Here is a 22,388-nt window from a genome sequence, read left to right as displayed (position 1 = left end):
CTCTGGCCCAATCCTTCACCCACTGAATTCCCTGGGAGTTTGTAAATGACTTCAGGGAGAGCTGAATCCCACTGCAGTGCCAAACGAAACTAGCAAAAGGTTAGTCGTGTCAAAGGGATGCTGTGATGTATTTTGCAATGTTTTATTGTAGACAGTAATCATTCCTCTGCGGCTCAAGTGTTGCTCTGTGTACAGTATTTTGATGTACTTGTAAGAGTTCATTTTGATTCTCCTCTGCTGTCCTGTTGAAGATGCATCCACTTACCTGAATAGCAATCCCACTAAAGTTAATTTGACACCTTGTTTGCTGAGATTTCCTAAAGGACATTTTTCTCTCTTTTGTACAGACAAAAAAAAAAAAAAAACTCCTCAACCCAAAGTATCTCGGAGTGATAAACGCATAGTGCCAAATTCTTATCTAATTTATACTTCCTGCTGCCAACGTCAACATCTCTAAATACAGGGCTCAGTACAGGTAATGGGGTGAAATGTTATGGCATGTAATATACAGAAAATCAGATTAGATGATCTAATAGTTCCTTCCAGCCTTAAAAAAAAAAAAAAAATCTATGAATCTAAAGTTTGTCCTTTATTCTCTATCCCTGTTCATCTCTCATGTTGACGGCTACAGCCCCCTTTCTATACTCCCCAGTCTAGTCTATCCAAAACAGGGTTGACACAATCATCTTCCTCTCCTGTCATTCTGACCTTATCTCTTTATGGTACTTATGTGGCCTCCATCACCATTGTATCTTAGTACCTCACCATTTTTAATACATTTACCGTCAATACATTTACCTTCCCCAGTGAGGTGGGGAAATGCTATTATTCCCATGCTAGAGATGGGGAATTGAGGCACAAAGAGACTGAGTAAATTTCCTAAGGTCATAGAGGAAGTCTGTGAGAGGGCTGGGAACTGAACCTGGCTCTTCCAACTCAGTCTAACCACTGGCCACCCTTCCTCTATTTGCTCTAGCTTACTTCACCAGCTTCCACATCAAATCCAAGCTCTTCATCGTCATTGCCCGGGCTTCAAAACTCATTACATGCCTACACATTTTTCCTTCTACACCCATACTACTATTAGCTTCTCCCTTGGACCTGATCTAAGGCACACTGAACTCAAAGGGAATCTCTCCATTGACACCAATGAGCTTTGCATCAAGCTATATCCGTCCTGCATCCACACCTAGTATTATGTCGTCTTCTAACCCAATTACAACTAGGAGAATTTCTGAATTAATGATAACCAACCCTTCTCTTTTATGCCACAAACATTTTTCACATACTCACCCACTCCATTACATGTGCTAAGTAACAGCCACACCCCATTCTTCATTTATCCTATACAAAACAGTTCTTCAGTTCAGATATATTCAGCACATTTGCCCTGTGTACAGCCCTGCGTACACCCATGTGCGCTATATAAATACTACAATATATCATTAAGGGAGCCGCAGAAGCAGCAGCAGAAGCCAGTTTGGAATCAACAGCAACATTTCTCTGAATCATCAATCATTGGTGTTGGGGAGGAAATGGACATAGATGTTACTGCCATCTTGTCTTTAGTCCTTGGACTTATTATTATCATGTATTTTTTGTTTCAGCCAAAAAATCCAAATTCCCCACCTTTTATCCGTGGTTGGATCCCTTGGTTTGGAGCTGCATTTCAGTTTGGGAAAGCGCCTCTGAAGTTTATAGAACAAGCCAGAATCAAGGTAATAAGCTGGTAGACATAACTGTGTGAATAAGTAATGTATTATTGGAGAAATGGGATACTACCATGTAACTGAAGATTGTGTTGTAATATATAAGCAAAAGAAAGAAGACTTCAAGTTGAATATTTAACTTTCATTTTTGCATTTCCTGATTTTTGACCATTTAAATTTATACCATTAGCTGAGCTTTTCTATTCTAATTTCTATACTTTGTTTTTAAGCCTATAGTTATTAATGCTGAGAAGAATACAAGGCTCCCCTTCCCGCTGATCTTACAGACCAGGCTTTAAAACAGCTTCCTTTTCCCGTACAGCAGTGATTTTCAGCCTGTGGTCTGCGGACCCCACGGAGTCTGTAGACTGTGTCTAAAGGGTCCGCAATAGGTTGTCATTATCATAAAACAGTGGTTTTCAACCTGGGGTCCACAAACCCTTGGGGGTCTGCCAATTATGTTTAAGATTTCCAAAGGGGTCCACACATCCATTTGAAATTTTTAAGGTGTACGCAAATGAAAAAAAGGGTGAAAAAAGGGGGACAAGGACACTTGGGCCTAGTGCGAGGGGGCTTCATCGACACTCGTGGTCTTCCATCCCCTCGAGTTACCTAGTGGCCATGCCCCAGTGTCCCCAACAACATCAATTTTTTTTGAGGTAACATGTCAATTTTTATTGACATTTTGACCAGAAAACATTTGAAACTGTCAAAATCAGAATACAGTATTTTATTCTGACTTTATTGTTTCACTTCATTTTGACATTCTTGTTTAGTTCAGCTCTAATTCTCATTTCGTTTAGACTTTTAATTTATTTTTTTTAAAACTTTCATGTTATTATATTTATTTAAATTGCACATGCATATATTATATTTAATAGTGTAATGTTTCAATATTATCAAAATGAAAACTTTTGATAAGGTCTTTGCAATGTTTCCAAATTGAAATAGTTTGAAATTTCCATTCCATAAAATATTTTGAGCTTTCAACTGTTTGTTCTGATTTGGGATGATTTTTCCCCCTGCAACACATTGGAATTTCCCACTGGACAGAAATTCTGTTTTCTGACCAACTTAGAAGCCATTTGGGCAGACTTTATAAAATCTTCCAGTGGCATCACTTCCTTAGATTTGCCTAGCTAGAAGTCAGGGGGTCAGTCATAGATGACTCGTTTCCCCCCGCATACTGGGGGGGACACAATCTAAAGGGGAGGACACATGGTCGCCCCATGTGTCTTCTCTGCCCAGCGACCCCACTCTCCTGTCCTACACCCAGCCTGCTGCCGCGCTCTCCCCAGTCCACGTTACCTCCGTCCTTCTCCTGCTGCACCTCCCACCCCAGCACGTTTGGCCGCTCTCCCTGGCAGCCGGGCGAGGAGCAGGACAGAGCCGCTTCTCATGCGGCTGAAGCAGGCGGCTCCGGGTCACTGCTCTGTGCAGTGCAGCAGCTGCCCGAGAGAGCCTGGCGGCGGCCCACTCCCAGAACAGGGGACGAGCGAGCCGGAAACACACTTGGGGGGGGCGGGAAGAGGGGACTCTGGCTCGCTCAGCCCCTGTCTCTGGCAGCCGGGCCCAGGCAAGGAGCGGCCTGCTGCTCCCAGCGAGGTTCTCACAAGGCGACCCAGAGCACCCAACACGAGGAACGGCTGGTCCCGCCCCCTCCATTCTCCGCCCGGGCCCGGCTGCCAGGGATAGGGGCCGAGCATGCCGGGGGTCAGGCGCAGCGGGAGGACAGAGACCCTTTCCCTCCCCAACCTCACAGGGCAGTCGGGGGTGGGGGAGAGCACTTAACCGCACATGACCCCCTACTCGTCTTCTCTGGGGACTGTTGCCACCAACCACAACCCCGTCTATATGCTCCACTTTGTGCCTCACCCAAACTTTGCAGGATATAATATAATCACACGTAATGTTCTGTATGCTGACACAACTCCTCCTCTCCCCTCCACTGAATTTTTCTATTAGAGATTTTTTTTCCCTGTGGAGCTCAGGATCACCACAAGAAAGAGAGAGTTTCTCTCCATGTCCAGCAGAGTTCCACAGGAGAGGGGATCTTCTCCTACAGAACTCTTAAACTCTGCATAAGAATGCAGGCAGATTTGGGTGAAGACTCTGTTCTTGCTCTGAAATCTGTCTACAGAAGTTCTTATGGGTCACGTCAAATCCTGTCCAGTTATGCAGTGAATGAAAATTGTTACATTCAGCAGTTTATGTGAAAGGAGTTGATTAATACAATTCACCAGCTAGCTGAGAAGTATTTAAATCACAACAACTATCCTCTTAATTGACATCCTTGTCTGAAGTCTCAGAAAGTCCAAGTAGCAGATCCCAGAAGCTTTGTATTAGTTTGTATTTGTATTAGTATCATACCTTACAGTACTGTATACATTGATAGAATAAAAACACCTGATGTTATTAAAACATTACGAGGCCAGATTTTTAGAAGTCAGCCTTGTTTTTGCAATTTAGGTTATTTAGAGGCCGAAGTAGCAGATTGCATTACAAATAATTGTGAAAGGAAAATAGTATCCATAAAAACAGGCCTCGTTAAAATCAGGCTGAAAATGTATCCTAATAGTTGTAGCAATGTGTAATTTGAGCTATTTTGGCCTTTTAAACTTTTGTTTTAAGTTAGCCCTCAACCCAAGTCTCAAATATTGTTGGCCCAAAATTCTGAGTGCAATTAAATTGTTCTCACAATTGGACCCATTTAAATACCTAACTCTGATTTATGGATGCAGTCAGTTAAGTAGGCTTCCAGATGAGTACATCTGCTGGTTCAATTTAATCATGCCTAAAGCTTTACACCTGCATTTAAATGCAAATTCATCATTGTGCCCACAGTGTAGGAGGATGTTTTGAAAACTGAGGTCTTTCTCTGTATAAATGTGGTCAATTCATATTGTCCAGTGCTGGAAATCAAAACACAACTGCATTGTGCTAGTACAGGAAAACCAAATAGTGAAACTTACATGACTTATTGCATTATCCCTGGAAATGTAGAAGGTAAACCCAAAGCATTCTGGGCTGATTCAAAACCCCATTACTAGTAATAACATGAGTAAGAACTCCATGCACTCCATGCATCTGAAGAAGCGGGTTTTTTACCCACGAAAGCTTATGCCCAAATAAATCTGTTAGTCTTTAAGGTACCACCAGACTCCTTGTTGTTTTAATGGGTAAGAACTGGTTTTAAATATTCTCCATTCCATTAAACCCAGGGCCGGCTCTAGGTTTTTTGCTGCCTCAAGCAAAAAATTTGCCGCCCCAAGCTCCGAGACCGCAACTGCCCCCCCGCCAAAAAAAGGTGGCCGGAATGGTGCCCCTGGAATTGTGCCGCCACAAGCACGTGCTTGCTTTGCTGGTGCCTAGAGCCGGTTCTGAATAAGCCACTTTTACATTGGTGCAACTCCACTGAAAATGTTCACACACAAAATGTTCCATTCAATAGAGTTAACACTATCATGTTTCTGTGGACATTATTTTGCACTCAATTATTTGTGGATGCAGTCTGCTATTTAGGCATCTAAATGACCTAAATTACAAAAACAAGACCAACTTCTAAAATATCTGGCCCCATAATGCTTTAACACCATGTTTTATTATGTAAAACTGTAATAACAGAGTGCTGAATCAGGCTCATAATTTTCATCTTGATAGTGTCCATTTAAAGTGGGTTTTAACTCTTGATTAATTGGCAATTGCTGCAGAAGTTATGGAAAATATCTTGGTCTTCTGTAAAATACACTAATACTACAACAATATTTGTCAGGATTTTTTATTATTATTTGTACTAGTATGGACCAGTGTTCACCGTGTACCTTCTGGGAAATCGATTCACCTTTGTGACTGAGACAGAGGATGTTCTTGAATTTCTGAGGTCTAAAGAAGCAGATTTGGATGAAGCGATGCAGCAAGCCCTCCAACACACGGGTATAGGATATTCTCTTATGTAGACCTCAAATCTAGTCACATATCAAGATTAAGAAGCTTATTTGGATCCAAGGTCAAGTCACAAATTTAGGGAGAAGAATCCAGTACACAGAAATACTGGGCTAGATTCTTGGCTGATGTAAATTGGCATATCTCCATTGGCTTCTGACCCATTATTTTAGTAGTGCCCAAAATCTCAATCAAGGCCTCATGGGGTACATCTACACTGCGATAAAAAACTTGCAGCACTGAGTCTCAAAGCCCAGGTCTGCTGACAGGGTTATAAAACTGTAGTGTAGACATTTGGGCTCAGGCTGGAGCCCAGACTCTGAAGCATTTTTAGATGTTGATGTTTTATAGCCTTGCAAGCCCAAGTCTTCTGACCTGTAGCCAGCTGCAACCATGCCTTGGGTCTTTTATTGCAGTGTAGATGTAATGTTAGATGTTGAAAAACAGAGGACACAGTTTGCCAATGAGCTTTGTTCTAGTCCTCTACATGGAGTGGATTTAACCTTTTGAGCACTCGTTATGGAATCCTAGAAATGTAGGGAACCTCAAAAGGTCATTTAGTCCATCCTCCCATGCTGAGGCAGGACCAAATATACCTATGCCATCATTGACAGGTGTTTGTCTAACCTGTTCTTAAAAACCTTCAATGATGGGGACTCCACAATCTCTCTTGGCAAACTATCCCAGTACTTTATTAATCTTATAGATAAAAAGATTTCCCTAATATCTAACCTAAATTTCCCTTGCTGCAGATTAAGCCTATTACTTCTTGTCCTATCTTCAGTGGACATGGAGAACAATTGATCACCATCCTCTTTATAACAGCCGTTAACATATTTGAAGACTTATCAGGCCCCCTAGCCCCCAGTCATGTTTTCTCAGGGCGGAACATGCTCAGGTTTTTTTTAACCTTTCCTTGTAAGTCAGGGTTTCTAGACTCTAATTTGTCCATATTTTTCTTAAAGTGTGGCGCCCAAAACTGGACACAATACTCCAGCTAAGGCCTCACCAGAGCTTAGTAGAGCAGGACAATTACCTCCTGTGCCTTACATAGGACACTCCTGTTAATACACTGCAGAATGATATTAGCTTTTTTTGCAACTGCATCATATTGTTGGCTCATATTTAGTTGGTAATCCACTATAACCCCCAGATCCTTTTCTGTAGTATTACCACCCAGCCAGTTATTCCTCATTTTATATTTGTGCATTTGAGTTTTCCTTTCTAAATGAAGTACTGTGCACTTGTCTTTATTGAATTTCATCTTGCTCATTTCAGAGCTATTCTCCAATTTGTCAAGGTCATTTTGAATTCTAATGCTGTCCTCCAAAGTGCTTGCAGCCCTTCCCAGTTTCGTGTCATCCACAAATTTTATAAGCATACTTTCTGTTCCATTATCTAAGTCATTCATGAAAATATTGACTAGTGGCAGACAGGACAAACCCCTGTGGAATCCCACTAGATACATCCTCCCAGTTTGACAGTAAATCATTGATAATTACTCTAAGAGTATGATTTTTCAGCCAGTTGTGCACCCACCTCACAGCAATTTCCTTTAGACCACATTTCCCTTGTTTTCTTATGAGAATATTATGTGAGACTGTGTCAAAAGCCTTACTAACATCAAGATATATCACATCAGCTTCCCCCCATCCAAGAGGCCAGTAAACCTGTGAAAGAAAGAAATTAGGTTGATCTGGCCTGATTTGTTCTTGATAATTCATGTTGACTGTTACTTATTCACCCTGTTGCCTTCTAGGTGCTTACAAATTGATTGTTTAATAATTTGTTCTAGTATCTTTCCAGATATCAAAGTTAGGCTGACTGGTCTATAATAGCTGAGTTCCTTACATTTTCCCTCACCATCTGCTTTGGTGGGTGGATGGGGAATTAACTTGCTGGCTTCCAAAACATGCTGTTTATTTTCTATTTAAGTTTCAATCTCCAAAGAAAGCTTTCATCAGAACCGAAGCATGTTCTTCAAATTGATGATACAACAACTGAGTTCCTCTAACCTGCATCAGTTCTCTGAGACTCTGTGTAAAGAATTCCATGAGCACGTGGAGCATTTGGGCAAAGAAGGAACTGAGGATCTCAATGACCTAGTAAGGTTCGTAGATTTACAATCCAGCTCTAATGCACAGATATCCAGTATGTTTATTAAACACGTAAATATTTATTTATTGTGGGTGAAATTCATCTGTGTTGAGGGTCAGCACAAAATTCTGTGTCTCACCTAAGTCCCACATAAGACTGATTTTTGGGGCTTAATGGGGACTGATGTGATGCAAGGCCCTCTGTGCTGGCCCTCTGGAGCCAATTTCACCCTGACTGATTTGTGAACCAGAATGGAATCTAGCTTACTTTCCCATGGCAGTGTTGGTTCTGCAGGGCTTATAGAAGTGAAAAGTTGTTAATGTATTTCAAGTCAGCAGATCCGATTCTATTATTGTCAAGCATCAGATCTGCCGAGTGAGAAGGTTCCATTTTACATAGTCACTTTTCTCACCAGAGTCACTCTTAAATATTCTTATACTGCTAATCAAAAAGATTACATTCTTGCCTTAAAAAATGCTTGAATGAATTACTTTTAACCTTCTGTTTTCACAGGCATATCATGTGTCCAGCAGTAATGAAAACCCTGTTTGGGAAAAACTTCTGTCCAACAACTGGGGAGTTTGAAAGGCATTTTCAGAATTTTGATGAAGGATTGGAAGTTGGGTCCCAGATACCTGAATTTTTTTTAAGGTGAGTTTTATGCTTCCATAAATTGTTCCTTAAGGTGCATTTAAAATCCATTTCCATTTATCTCATCCTCTGACAGGAACTGGGGTAAATCCAAAACTTGGTTACTTAATGTATTTGAAAGGATTGCAACAGATATAAAGAAAGACAAATCTTCAGAAAGTGGCTCTAAGGTAAACCTACCAAAAGATTTTTTTTTTATAAACTGCCAGGTTACCATTGGTATAGAGGCTAAGTTATGGACATGGGCCAAGATTTTTAAAAATGACTAGTGATTTTGGGTGCCTCCATTTTAGGGTACTCAAGCTGACACTTTTGTAAGACTGAAGGGTCTGAAAACTTAAAGGGATAGAATTCTCTGCTACCTCTATAGGAGAAAAGTCAGCTCTGACCAGCTTCAATTACATGAATTTAATGTTGCTTGACCATAATTCCACCTACCAAGTTTTGTTGCTTTGGTTGGAATTCTGTATGATTTGATTATTATTCCTGTACTCATGAAAGGGAAGGAGAATTGTGCAGGATATGCCCTGGAGTGAGTGGTCTCTCCAATTTAATAAATACCACCCTTTGGAATGTTAACAAAACTCAAGCCGAACAGGAGGGAGGGGGAAAAGGGTTCTAGCCTCAGACCCGGGACTGTTAAGTAATAGGACTTTTTTCTTCAATAAATGAATGTGATCATCCTGTAGGCAGAGTATGTTAGCAAACTATTCTTTTAGACAACCTTTAACATACATATTCATTCTCTTGTTTATGAGAGACACTAATACAGCATCTCCTGGACAATTTGCATGGAAATGAAGCTTCCGGTTATTTGCTGCTCTTGTTCTGGGCTTCCCAAGTTAATGCTATTTTGGTAAGTACACTATCTGAGAAATGCTTTCTCGCATCTCCAATTTGTTGGGAAAAGACAGGAAAAAATAACGGTCAATATCTGGAAGATTTATTAAGGAGTGAAAAGCTTGTAATATGTTCACTCAGAGGGATTGAGGGCTTGTCTACACGAAAAATGCTACAGCAGCACTGCGTAGTATTTCAGTGTAGACACTACCTACCCTGATGGGAGGGATTCTCCTGTCAGCGCAGGTAATAAACCTCCCCGAGAGGCGGTAGCTCGGTCAATGGAAGAATTCTTCTGTCAACCTAGTGCTGTCTGCATGGGGACTTAGGTCGGCTTAACTACACTGCTCAGGGTTGTGGATTTTTCACACCCATGAGTGACGTAGTTATGCTGACCTAATTTTCGAGTGTAGACCAGGCATCAGCAACTGATACAAAGGAATTCAAATTCAGTATTGATAAGGAAAAGGAAAATTTTTTCCCTAAATTATTTTCTTCGTGGCACCTTCCACATTCAACAGCCAGTAACAGGCACAAAGAAGTAAAGGTTGCCAGGCAGCTTGTGCACAGGAAACACTCAGCACTTCTCCAACTGCCCCTGGTAGAGCAGGGTCTAACTGGCTCACAGGCAACAGGGAAATCTCCCAGGCGGTCCCTGGTCCCCAACCAGACACAGCTGCAACAGAAAATCCGTGTGCTGTGAAGGCAAGACCTGACTCTTTACTATTGCTAAGAGACAGGCCCGTGTTCTTGGCACTTTTCCCCCTACTTTTGATGGTGCTAACACTTCTGAAGAGATGGGCGGCCAGTGAACTGACTGTTGTGGGAGGCTAGCCTCTGGCGCCTCCCCTTCTGCCCACGGCCCCAACCCTTGCCATCCTCTTCTGCCCCATCTCTCCTGCAGGAGCCCAGCGCACCCCCTGCCCCAGGCTGCCCCCAGCCCTGGAGCTCCAGACAGGCCCCCAACCCCAGCCCCGGAGTACCGGGCAGGCAGCGCAGCAACAACCCCACTTACCCCAAATCCCGGCGGCACGCCAGCCGCCCCAGCCCTAGTCAGTCTGGGGTGTGGAAGAGCAGGAACCAGGAAGGAACTGCAGGAAGGGGCCTAGGGGTGGAGTGTGGGCAGAGCCACTCCAGGCTGTTTGGGGAGGCACAGCCTCCCTCAGCCTCTGATACCCGACACCCATAGCTGAAGAGCACTGCATAATGCATTGTTAGTGCTGACACCAAGGAAGGGAGGATGCTGCTGGCATCTCACAATTTTTCCACCACATCAGAGGTGGCACCATAGATCACGAACTTGAAAATCTCGTTCTGCATCTTATGCGGAGTGCCTCACACAGCAGAACAACATGCTGCCTGCCATCAGAATGGCTGGTATAAAAAGAATGTACAACGTGGCCTGCTCACTGGGCTTAGTAGTGGCAGCACATGGAAGATGTTTCGGTGTATGCTCAGGCTCTCGCACGACACATTGGTCGGTGTTGTGAAAGCCTCACTGAAAGCAGCCACTATTTTTCTGTTACCCCTTTTTGACCCAAATGACTAGTCAAAGTTCCGGGCCCTGGGGATGTTCCAGCTGGGAGTAAAAATTGATGATGGAGTCTGGTATTTTCTTGGATACAATCTTGTTTATCTGAAGGAATGTACAAGGTTCTGCTTCTTCAAACTCAGGTCTTTTTAGCCAACACCAGACCCAAAAAGCTCTCTCTCTAGCTTCTTCCAGGGCCATGCCATGCTTACAGACTTCTGCTTGGATTTCTTCAGGCACACTGCATCGCATGCATGCCCTTACCCAAAACAAAATTCAGCCCAAAGCCCACCCCCCACACCATCCAAAACTTCTGGGCAGCATCATATAATCCTTTTGTTTTACATGGGGGCATGTGATTAATTTAGCCTTGTACTTATGTTAATTGAAGGATACATTCCATCCACCAATCTCAATGAGGTTTTAATTCAACCCCTAACAAGATTTCATCCAGCTCATAACATTTCCATCCCGTGTCTCTTGGAGATTAGAGAATGTAGATAGTTAAGCACCTGTTGGGAAGGATTGCTGCTTATTCTCTCCTTTTTGGTATCAGTGTCTGTTTATGTAGGTATTGAAACTATTCTTATCTGGTTGCTAGGTGTACACACCCTCAGGAATTAAATAGATAATACAAAGGGAATCTATCTCTGAGCTGGGCTGTAATTGGGTCTTTAATTATGTAACCCTTCTGCCAGGCCAAGTTGATAGCAGCAAGGGCCGGGTTCAGTACACAGGGGTTCCCTCTCATCAAAGCAAATGCAAAACTGGCTCGACCCCCCACCCAGTGACCAGAGAAAATCTTACACACCCCCTGGGCGCCTCAAAGAGGCAATAGTTCCCCTCTCGCAAGCACAGAGTCTCGGTGTAGCAGAGAATCTTTAATTACATGAGGTAAATGATATCAGCATTAATTTGGGAAACCACCACAAGTACTGTTCATTAACCAAACCATGAGCAAAGACCCACCCCAGCAAATTGGGCCACATCCTTTCCCTCAGGTTCTTGAGTCCCACAACCCAAATGTCTCTTGAGTCTAGCAATCCAAAAATCAGCCAAAGTCCAAAAAGTCCAGCCCCAGAGTTCAAAAGTTCATCAGCAGAGTGTTATTCCCCAGTCTGGGTAAAAATATGCCTGGGGGGGGGGGGGGAAGAGGTAAGGGCCACCTTACATGACCTAAAGCTGACTGCCCCACAGGGCTCCGCTGTCTCACAAACAGCTCCACTCTGCACAGCTCACTATCTCATGAACGCTCTGCCAGCCTATCCACAAACAGCACCACTGCACTCTAGATCTTCCGGCTCCCTACTACTTGACACAGTGCTTGGTGATTTCAGCTCATAGTAGTGGGAGCCTTGAGTGCTGGTGCTCCATAAGGCCAAAGTGAACTCAGCACAGTACCTGTAGCAAGACTCCTAAGAGACCCAAAATTAGCTCTGACATTCCACAGGGGACAGAAATAGAGATGCAATTGGTGTTTCAGGCCTTCACAAAGGGGCCCCCACCACCAGGTACTAATACCTGTCTTAAACCTCTCTCAATTCATACAGTTTTGGAACCCATGTCCCTTGCCTAGCGAGCGCTACTTAGTTGATGGTGAGTCCCTCCATCATACAAAAGGCCAAGTACAGTTCCACTCTCCTTGATTCCCATAATCAGGGTAATAACAATTTATTCTTCCTGCCCCAATAACAGAGACACTGGGGATCTCACAGCAGCCAAAGTGACCATTTGGGCAGCTATGGCCTCATTCTAGGTGGAGTGGGTGTGCCTATGCAAATGAGATCAGCCCTTGAAGTTCTTTTCCACAACTTGCCACACCTCACCACCAGATGTCAGGGTGGAGCTCATCCTGACTCTGCTTACAATTAGATATATATTTCTAATAGCTTAACCTTCAATGGTGGTTGGATTCTCAGTTTTGGTTAAACCCCTTAAAGACTGGAGCCATACAGAAAATTCATACTTGAATTGGGATTTTGTTTGGGGCTGTTTGGTTCACGCCCATCAGTAGTTTTGGAAGGTACAAGCAATCTTCTCATTTGAAATAGATGTGTTGGAGTAGGTGCCTTTTCTAATTGGATTCAGGACCTATGAACTGCTCCTGTTGAAGCTGGTGACAGTAAAGCTATTGATTTAAATGGGAGCAGGAATGGGACCTAGTTTTGCTATCCACAGATCTGTGCAAGAACTTGGCAGTTTCATTTTACAAAGCTGTAACAGGGTCAGCTGCCGCCTGAGCACCTGCTCATGGACAGAGGTTGCTTTCCAGTTCCCAGCCTCAATTTCCATTCTTGGACTTTCCTGCAGCGGCCTCTCTCACTCACTGTAGCTCCTGGTGCTCTTATAGGGGAATCACCTGGTGTCTGGCAAATATGCCTCTTCAGTAGTCAGGCTTGGCTGGCCCCAGGCTTCTAGGTCTCAAAGGACCAAGCCACGCTGTTACAAGGGAACATTGTGGGACAGATTCACCAGAGCTCTCTGGCTGCTTTACACCATTCCAGTAATGTAAAGCAGCCATAAACCTTGCTAACCCTGTCAGAGGAGCATCCCCAAATAGTTTTAGCAAACTGGAGAATCTGGCCCCTCTGTTTGATTTTGTTTCCTGTGCTTTTGCATCACTTGAGTTCTGTTTTGAGTTCTGCATTTGTGCAGCCCACAAAGCTCAGAGCAAACTGCTTCATTTCAGCTCATATCACACTGAAACCATAAAAAACTGTGAAATACTCCATAAACCGCCCCCGCCCCACCCCAGGTTCATCTGAAACCAGGCTCTGGTTCTCTGCAATAGTTTATCATCTCAACCTTATGAATCCAGATAAGTGACGTGGTGCTTTGTTGTGAAAACACCGTTCTAACTGCCAATTCCTCTTCTTTTGCTCTTTTGTAGACATTGAATGCCTGATTTTCACAGGTGCTGGCCTCTCACTAATCCAGGGGAAGGTAAAAGGGGCTGTGGGTTCTCAACTCCTCTGAAAACCAGGTCCGTAACTTACAGTGTTTTCTTTTAAAACGCTTTCAATAACGTTATATTTAATTGCATTACCAACTCTGCCCACCTTACTCACTTGCCTGGTTAACTAGATGGGGATTACTCATGTGAGTAAGGTAAGCAGGCTCTGATCCATTATAGTGACCTAGTTTTAATTTACCAGAATTTAATATCGCGGAGGTAATTTTTGTTTCTCTTTAGGGTGCCTTTTGGACCCTGGCATTTATACTATCCAACCCTTCTGTTTACAAGAACATCATGGAGGACATAGTTTCTGTTTATGGCAAAGCAGGTAATAAACCAGAAATAAGTGACTGCAGTGGTACAGAACAGAAAGTAAAACCACAGTTAACATACGACCAAAACCCTCACTCAGTTTTTGCTCTGTCGTTACTCAGCCTGATCCCACTGAAGTCCATGCGTGTTTGGCCACTGGCTTTTTTGGGAGTTTGCCTGAATAAGGTCTTGAGGCCCAGATCCTGAAAAGTCTTTAGGTGCCTTACTTTCCTTGATTTCAATGGGAGTGAGACACCTAAATACTTCTCAGGATCTGGGCCTGAGTAACATCAGGGTAAATATTTCTGGATTTAGCCTCTAATGATTTGGCCTTTATATTTGTGTAATATCTTCAACTAAATGACATTTCTTTCATGTGTGCTGTTCCATGACTTTTCCATGGACTTTCAGGGATTTCTGTGAGCTTCAGCCTTACTGAAGTTAATAGGACCCTTGCGGTACTAAACTCAAACAAGGGAATGGGATAGCCGCAGTGGGTCATTATTTCTGGTTTGGGCCAGGTACCCCAATGCAAAGTGATCTCAGCACCAAGGTGAAATATCCCTTCTCCCCACCCATGAGTACAAAGTGGGTTCAAATCACTCCCATTCTGATTTGAAATTTTCTAAATTGAAAGGGGGCTGATGTACTACTGTCTATCTGTGTCATGCCACCTTGTTTCAGCAGGTGAAGCTAAGATTGAAGTCTTTGAAGACGACCTTAAGAAACTTCCATCAATTAAGCTGTGTATTTTGGAAGCCTTACGGCTAGTGGCCCCCGGTTCAATCATAAGGAAAGCAATGAAGCCACTAAAAGTTCAGGTGTTGTATTATTTTAAATGGACTTTGTATTTTCTTAAAAAGAAAAGGAGTACTTGTGGCACCTTAGAGACTAACCAATTTATTTGAGTAAATCTTCTGGAAATAGATGTCACCAGTTCATTCAGATTGTCAAGCCCATTATTTAGAACACTGCTGTAGTTTAAAAAAAAAAATCTGACAAAAATGGGTCATGGTGAAACAAGCCAAAAATTTGAATTTGTTTTGACCTGACTCCAGTTTTTTTTCAAACTTTTCAATCTGCTGAATGTAAGAACAGCCATACTAGGTCAGACCAATGGCCCAGTATCCTGCCTTTCGACAGTGTCCAGTGCCCGATGCTTCAGAGAGAATTAACAGAATGAGGCAATTATTGAGTGATCCCTTGCCTGTCATCCAATCCCAGAATCTGGAAGTCAGACGCTTAGGGACACCAAGAGTATGGGGTTGCATCCCTGACCATCTTGGCTAATAGTAGTTGATGAACCTATCCTCCCTGACTTATCTAATTCTTTTTTGAGTCCAGTTACACCTTTGACCTTCACAACATCCCCTGGCAACTATAGGTTGACTGTACATTGTTTGGTGAAGTTCTTCCTTTTGTTTGTTTTAAACCTTCTGCCTATTAATTTTGTTGGGTGACCCTTGTTCTTGTGTTATGTGAAGGGGTAGATAACACTTCCTTATTCACTTTCTCTACACCATTCATGATTTTAGAGCCCTATCATATCCCCCCTTAGTTGTCCATTTTCTAAACTGACCAGTCCCAGTCTTCTTAATCTCTCCTCCTATGGAAACTGTTGCATACCCATAATCATTTTTGTTGCCCTTCTCTGTACCTTTTTCCAATTCTAATATATCTTTTTTGAGAGGGGGCAACTAGAACTGCGGGCAGTATTCAAAATGTGGGCCTACCGTGGCTTTAGATAGTGGCATTATGATAGATAATAAAATAGGAACCATTAGGAAAGGGATAGTTTAACATTCTGTTCACTTTTTTGACTGCTGCTGCACATGGAGTGGATGTTTTCAGAGAAGTATCCACAATGACCCCTAAATCTCTTTCTTGAGTGTTAGTAGTTTAGTTAGACCCCATCATTTTGTATGTATAATTGGGATTATGTTTTCCAATGTACATTACTTTGCATTTATCAGCATTGAATTTCATCTGCCCTGTTGTTTCCTAGTTTTTCAAAAAGTTCTCCCCCAAATTATTTTTGGAATTGCCAGCAAATGGAAAAAACCCTTATTCACTCAGCTCTAATTACGGTAGCGTGTAGGAATGCCAATCAAGGATCCCATTGTGTGAAGTGCTGTTACTTGACAAGTACAAACAAGATGGCCCCGAGATGCACACATTCTATATTTTTTGTATTCATTATATCCTCAGACCTACTCCATACCTCCTAACCAGCATCAGCTTCATTGTTAAGGTGACTCAGCCACACAAAAGGGGAGTATGTTATGGTATTATTTGTATAGCGTGCCAGGGGCCTGAGATTCTGTACAGTGGTAAAGTAGATTCATAGATATTAATGTCAGAAGGGACCATTATGATCACCTAGTCTGACCTCCTGCACAACGCAGGCCACAGAATCTCACCCACCCACTCCTGCGATAAACCTCTCACCTATGTCTGAGCTATTGAAGTCCTCAAAAGTGTGCAAACTGCCTGGAAGAGTTTACAGTCTACTCGTAAAAGGGTATAAAACAGTGAATACACATTGCAGGTTCTTGATGAAAATACTGGACACATTTCAAAAGACACAGGAGGATGCATGAATTATTTGTCCACTTTTCCTTAAGTCAAGGAGGTCTTTAAAAAAATCCCCTTGTTTTCTACTACTGTTTTGTTTGACTTTTAATTAGTCACTTAAGACAGGGATGTCTCCTGTCAGCAACGCTTCAGTCCTGAAAGAAGAAGTGCCAGAACACACTTCTGATATTTTCAGTAAGTGATAGTACTGCAATACTGTTACAGCCCCCGCAAAAAAGTGCCAGAATGGCATTCGGGAGCCTTCCAGCAGGACTTGAGCCCTGTTTACAGGTAGTCTTTAGTCCACACTTCACTATAGTAACACGAACAAGAACATGTATGGTTGATCCCACTGCAACTAAAGTCGATGAGAATTTTGCCATTGGCTTCAGTGGGAGTAAGATTAAATATTCTGCACATCATGTCAGGATTTCCCTCCTTCGCACAATTTTTATTCGACAAGACATTCTGGTAGCCAGTTGGGCTTGCAGTTATGTATTCCTTTGCTGATGATTTGTGTTTCTCATTTAGAATTTTGTCATTCCACCTGGTGACTTGCTGATGGCATCGCCTTACTGGTTGCACAGGAATACAAAATATTTCCCTGAGCCTGAAATATTTAAGCCTGTAAGTTGTTTCTTTTGGGACATGTATTTTGCTGTGTTTTGCCCTGGGCTGGAAAAATGGAGCCATGTGAAGGGCTGAAAGGTCAGCAAACAGTGGTAAAGTGTGCAAACTCCCTACAAGAACTTAGAGTCTCAGTATAAAACTGAATATATATTGCCTGTTCATGAAGAAAAATACTGCAATACCCCAATAATTCATTGGTCAGACCTTGCTACCTCCCATCCCTCTCCTCTTGTGAGAGGGAACTGGAATTCATAACAGATTGCAAATAAACCCCAGCAACAATACAGCTTCATATGCAAGGATTAGCTGTATAAAGTCATTTTTAGCCTGGAGAAATAAAGTTAAGACTATTTATACAAGGCTTATTTGGAAAAAAAATGGTTTTCTTCCGACAGAGTCGTTGGGAAGAAGCAACATTAAAGAAGAATGCTTTCTTGGACGGCTATTTGGTATTTGGAGGAGGAAAGCACCAGTGTCCAGGAAGGTCAGTGAAACAACTGGGTTTTTTTTATTCCTAATTCTGTGGAAAATAGCTCCACTGGAGGAGACTCCTCTTTTGTCTCCAAAACAATTTCTTTTTGCACCAGTGATCAGTAGCATGCCATTTCTGGGGGTCTGTCCAAGGTCAGTCTATTAAAAGACTGCACACAAAGGAAGAGAGATTAGTCTTTTGATGTATGGAAAAGCAGCGTAGAAGATCACGAGATAGAGGAGGAGAAGTCAGAAGAGGAGAAGAGGAGTCAGAAGTCAGCTCAGCTCTTTTCTCAGCTCAGCGTCTTTTCATCAGTGGAAGGTTATTTCAAATACAGGATGTGCCAGTTTGAGCTCATGGCATTGGAGTGGCTATAAAACATTCTCTGCCCTTGGAGTAAGGAATAATGCACTAATCTAAGGGCTTTTCTTCATGGGAAAGTTTTACAGTTATGGTTTACCAGATTGAGTGTCCACAGGGGAGGTTATACTGGTCTTAGGGGTGGCTTTTTCCAGTTTAGTTTAAACCCCTCCCCAAGCGACAAACTAAACCAAAACCAGCCCTCTACTACATGTCATTTAAAATTAACACCTAAGGTAACACTGAAAAAACTCCTCTGTTTAGATCTTTAACTTTCTTATCCCTTCTGCCCTTTGTGCGGAAAAGGAAGTAGGATTGAAATGGGTAAAAGATACCAGGAAAAAAACATACAATAGAATATGATAATTATACAGAAACAGTGCTAGGATCATGATGGATAAGCTTTGTCTTTCTTTTTCTTTCAGGTGGTTTGTTCTAATGGAGACTCACATGTTAATTATTATACTCCTTTATAAATATCAGTTTACTCTTTTGGACCCAATGCCAAAGCAGGTAACATCTGTCAGTATCTGCATCTATTTTCTTTAAACGCTTAAATCTTTTACCCTCAAAGCTTATCTACATGCAAAAGTTGCACTGCTATACCAGCATAGTGAAAGCAGTGCAGCCCCCCCAGCATAGATGCGGTTATATCAATATAGCTTATTCCATAGAGGGAGGGGAATAAATTATACTGGTATAGAGCACTTTTATGCTTGTATAACTGTATCCATACTGCAGGTCGTACTGGTATAACTATATAATTTAAAAAAAAATCACATCCTTACCAAAAATAGTGATATTACTACACAATGTGTAGACCAGGCCTCAGTTGGAATGTTTATCATTTTGTTAAAAAATGAATGATAAACAAAACACATAAGGCCAAATCCTGCAGCCAGAGTCCCCCCTGAGGGGGAGTCAGCAGGACAGGCTGGCCCATTCCCACAGTCCTTTATGCGGACAATCTAGTTGGGTCTGGACCAACCAGCCACCTTCCTGACCCACCCACATTCTCCTTCAGTGTGCAACTTCTCCACAGCCCCACCTTTCCACTCAGTGGCAACACCACTGTGGCCTTTTCGGTGCATGGGTACCCGGACTGCACAGGCTTTGTCCGATAGCAAGGGATCTAGCCAGCTAGTACAGGTGGACGCTTGGGAGCAATGTGGCATTCAAGTGTAATTGCTGACTGCTCAGTGCTGTCCCACACCAAACCTCTTAAGGTTCTCAGTAGTGCAGCACATGTACCACAATCTGGGGGCAAGTATAGAAGGCACTTCAGTGTCTAGGCCTCAAGAGGTGCTAGCCCTGTTGGGTCCCAGGAACATCACCACCTAGCCCTTATCTAGCACTTTTCATGAGTAGAACTCAATGCACTTTGCAAAGGATGTCAGTATCACTATCCCCATTTAACAGATGAGGAAGCTAAGGCACAGAGGTGAAACAACTTGTCCAAGGACACCAGTGGGAGATCTGGGACTGGGACCCAGATCTCCTGAATGCCAGTCCATTGCACTATCCACTAGGCCACACTGCCTCCTACCTAATAAGCACTCAGACACACATCTAAGTGAAGGGACATTTATCTGGGCTGTCAGAAAAGGGAAGGGTTGCAAATACTCTAGGTGTGCAGTGGCTTAAAGAGTTACATTTCAAGGTAAAACATTCCTAGTCTGGCCCCTGGGGGTATCCAGTCCAGGGTTAGGCCTATTATCTGGGGTGTCCTCTCCCTCCTCTGCTGCCTAGTCACCCTGCAACTGCTGTCCTGCCCAAGAGCAAGGAGATTTCCTGGGGCAGGGTCTTTCAAAGAGTTTCTCCTCTGTTGGCCAGGGAAGGAGGATGTGCCTGTGTCCAGGCTGGAAAGTCAGCAGGGAGGGGGTTGATGGGAATTCATCACACAAGTCTTTAATGAGGACTTTAGAAGGAAAATGTTCAGCTGACTCTATTTACAATAAGGAAACAAACTTGTGTAGGCCAAAGATGGATTTGGATTTAAAAATCAGTGTCAAACCTTGTCATGGGGAACTGTTAACAAGTTCCTCAAAATGCTGCACTGTCAGACTGTGGTTATAGAAACCAGAGACTAATGGCTAGATCTTCGGAGGTGTTGGGCACCCACCATTTCACACTGACTCCAGTGAAAATGGTGGGTGTTTGGCACCCCTGAAAACCAGGCCTTTTTTATTGGTCATCCTAAATAGGGATTTCAGTATCCAATTCTAAGACACCCAGGTTTGAAAATTTTGGCCTAAAGTGTTAGTCTTCCGTTCTCTGATACCTTTGAAGCAGACACCAACCCTCAAAGTTAAGCTCAGTAAAGGCTCATGAACATAAATAACTTGCCAAACAAAACAGAATGTAAATGTATTGTATCTTCAAATTGTGATTGACTAATAAAGGGCCTGATCTCATGCTGGTTTTACATGTTCTCAGTGAAGTTATGCTTGACAATATAACAGAGCAAAATCCATCCCAAGGGCACAGATTCTTACAGTGTAAGAGAGTAGATAGTGCATGGACCAGCACTCTGCTGACCTTGGTTCTATTCCTAGTTTGCTCCTGGGTAACCTTGGGCAAGTAACTTCCCTTTCTGTGCTTGTTTCCCTATCAGCCAAATGGGGATAATGATACAGACCTCCTTTGTAAATTGCTGATGAAAAGTGCTATGTAAGAGCTAAGTATTATTATTAATTACACTAAGGCACCTTTACACCACTCCATGAAGTACTGTCAAATGTAATTTATTCCCACTTTATGGGCCTTTTACATTGCTCTGACCTTAATTTGTGTAAACTTAATCTGTATGTATATTTACAGGTTTCTATTGTTTGTGATTTTCTACAGAGTCTTCTCCAATTATCAAGGGTGTGTCAGCCCGATGGACCATGCAGGGTGCAGTATAAACTCAGAGAATGAAAGTTTATTTTATTAACTTGGTTTCCTGTACCAGCCACCTCCAGAGTAATGGACCATTTGGCTTTTCTGATTTGGCATTTCCTCTGTTCCTTAATGAATTCACAGTTTTAACATTTTTAAATAGGAAAAGGTTCGTATGCTGAGAATGCTCAGAGTCATATCTTCAGATGGTGTAAATCTACGTATCTCCATTGATTTCAGTTGCCTTCAGTGAAAGCTATGTCAGTTTACACCAGCTGAGGACCTGGACATTAGTATCTAACCTAAGAACAAATTATTGTGAATGCAATGTTTTTGTGAGCATATTAATAGATTCCAAGGTCAGAAGGAACTACACTGCTCATCTAGTCTGACTTCCTGTCTAAACGCAGGCCACAGAATTTCCCGGAAATACTTCCTGTTTGAACTACAGCATCTCTTTTAGAAAAAGATTCCATCTTGATTTAAAAGTTGTCAATGATAAAGATTCCACCATGACCCTTGGTAAATTGTTCTAGTGATTCATGACCCTCATTGTTAAAGATGTACTCCTTATTTCCAGTCTAAATTTGCCTAACTTCAACTTCCAACCATTAGATCTTGTTTTACCTTTGTCTGCTAGGTCGAAGAGCCCATTGTCAAATGTCTGTTCCCCATGTAGGTACTTATAGACTGATCAAATCACCCTTTAACCTTCTCTTTCTTTGAACCCTCTCCATTTTATCAACATTCTTGTTGAGTTATGGACACCTGAAATGAACACAGTAGCCCAGCAGTTGTCACACCAGTACCCGACACAGGTGTAAAATAACCTCTCTACTATTCAAGATTCCCCTGTTTATCTAACCCAGGATCACATTAGCCCTTTTGACCACAGTGTCACACTGGGAGCTCATGTTCAGGTGATCATCCACCATGACCCCCAAATCTTTTTCAGAATGACTGCTCCCCGGAATAGAGGCCCCCATCCTGTAAGCATGACCTACACTCTTAGTTCATAAAAATATTACAGAAAATTCCCACTTTCAACACATATGCATCTATGAACAATCTTTAGGACTCTATCACTTTGGTCTTGCTACTCATTGCAGGGAAGAAACTGGTTTTCTCCTGTGACATAGGAGATCGACTAGATATTTGAGACATATAGCTACTAGGACTTCCTCACTGAAATCAAAACATTGAATGGAAGATCCTACAGAGGTGACGAAATCCCGATGACAGAAGATTAACACCTCGCTGCAGAGGCAGCTAAACTTGTGAACATGGCATGGCTGTGTCCAGAGAACGAACACAAGGGGTGTTCTTGTAACTTTACAGTAACAAGTCACCAGGACCAGATGGCATTCACCCAAGAGTTCTGAAAGAACTCAAATGTGAAATTGCAGACCTATTAACTATGATTTGTAACCTGTC

The 22,388-nt window shown here is 42.5% G+C and overlaps 1 protein-coding gene across 1 annotated transcript; it reads left to right on the top strand.

The window, feature by feature from the left end:
• Positions 1–1,535: 1,535 nt before the first annotated feature.
• On the top strand, positions 1,536–21,324 carry LOC125634653 (24-hydroxycholesterol 7-alpha-hydroxylase-like). The gene is made up of 12 exons (XM_048845687.2): positions 1,536–1,718; positions 5,507–5,642; positions 7,587–7,761; positions 8,262–8,399; positions 8,476–8,569; positions 9,160–9,255; positions 13,964–14,054; positions 14,726–14,859; positions 17,144–17,239; positions 17,638–17,726; positions 18,500–18,587; positions 20,922–21,324. The coding sequence occupies exons 1-12, from the start codon at positions 1,536–1,538 to the stop codon at positions 20,991–20,993; spliced, it is 1,392 nt and encodes a 463-aa protein (XP_048701644.2). The 3' UTR covers positions 20,994–21,324.
• Positions 21,325–22,388: the final 1,064 nt, after the last annotated feature.

Source organism: Caretta caretta, chromosome 3 (assembly GCF_965140235.1).
Source record: "Caretta caretta isolate rCarCar2 chromosome 3, rCarCar1.hap1, whole genome shotgun sequence".
NCBI lineage: Eukaryota > Metazoa > Chordata > Testudines > Cheloniidae > Caretta > Caretta caretta.
This window is presented reverse-complemented; position numbering and strand designations above follow the sequence as displayed.

What these genes read in the sequence shown, in the direction of transcription:
- LOC125634653 (XM_048845687.2), top strand. Translation starts at nt 1,536, where the DNA reads ATGGACATAGATGTTACTGCCATCTTGTCTTTAGTCCTTGGACTTATT. An exon ending in TAGAACAAGCCAGAATCAAG is followed by an intron (nt 1,719 to 5,506) that starts GTAATAAGCTGG and finishes TATTTGTACTAG; the next exon opens with TATGGACCAGTGTTCACCGT. An exon ending in TGAAGCCACTAAAAGTTCAG is followed by an intron (nt 14,860 to 17,143) that starts GTGTTGTATTAT and finishes TTTCTCATTTAG; the next exon opens with AATTTTGTCATTCCACCTGG.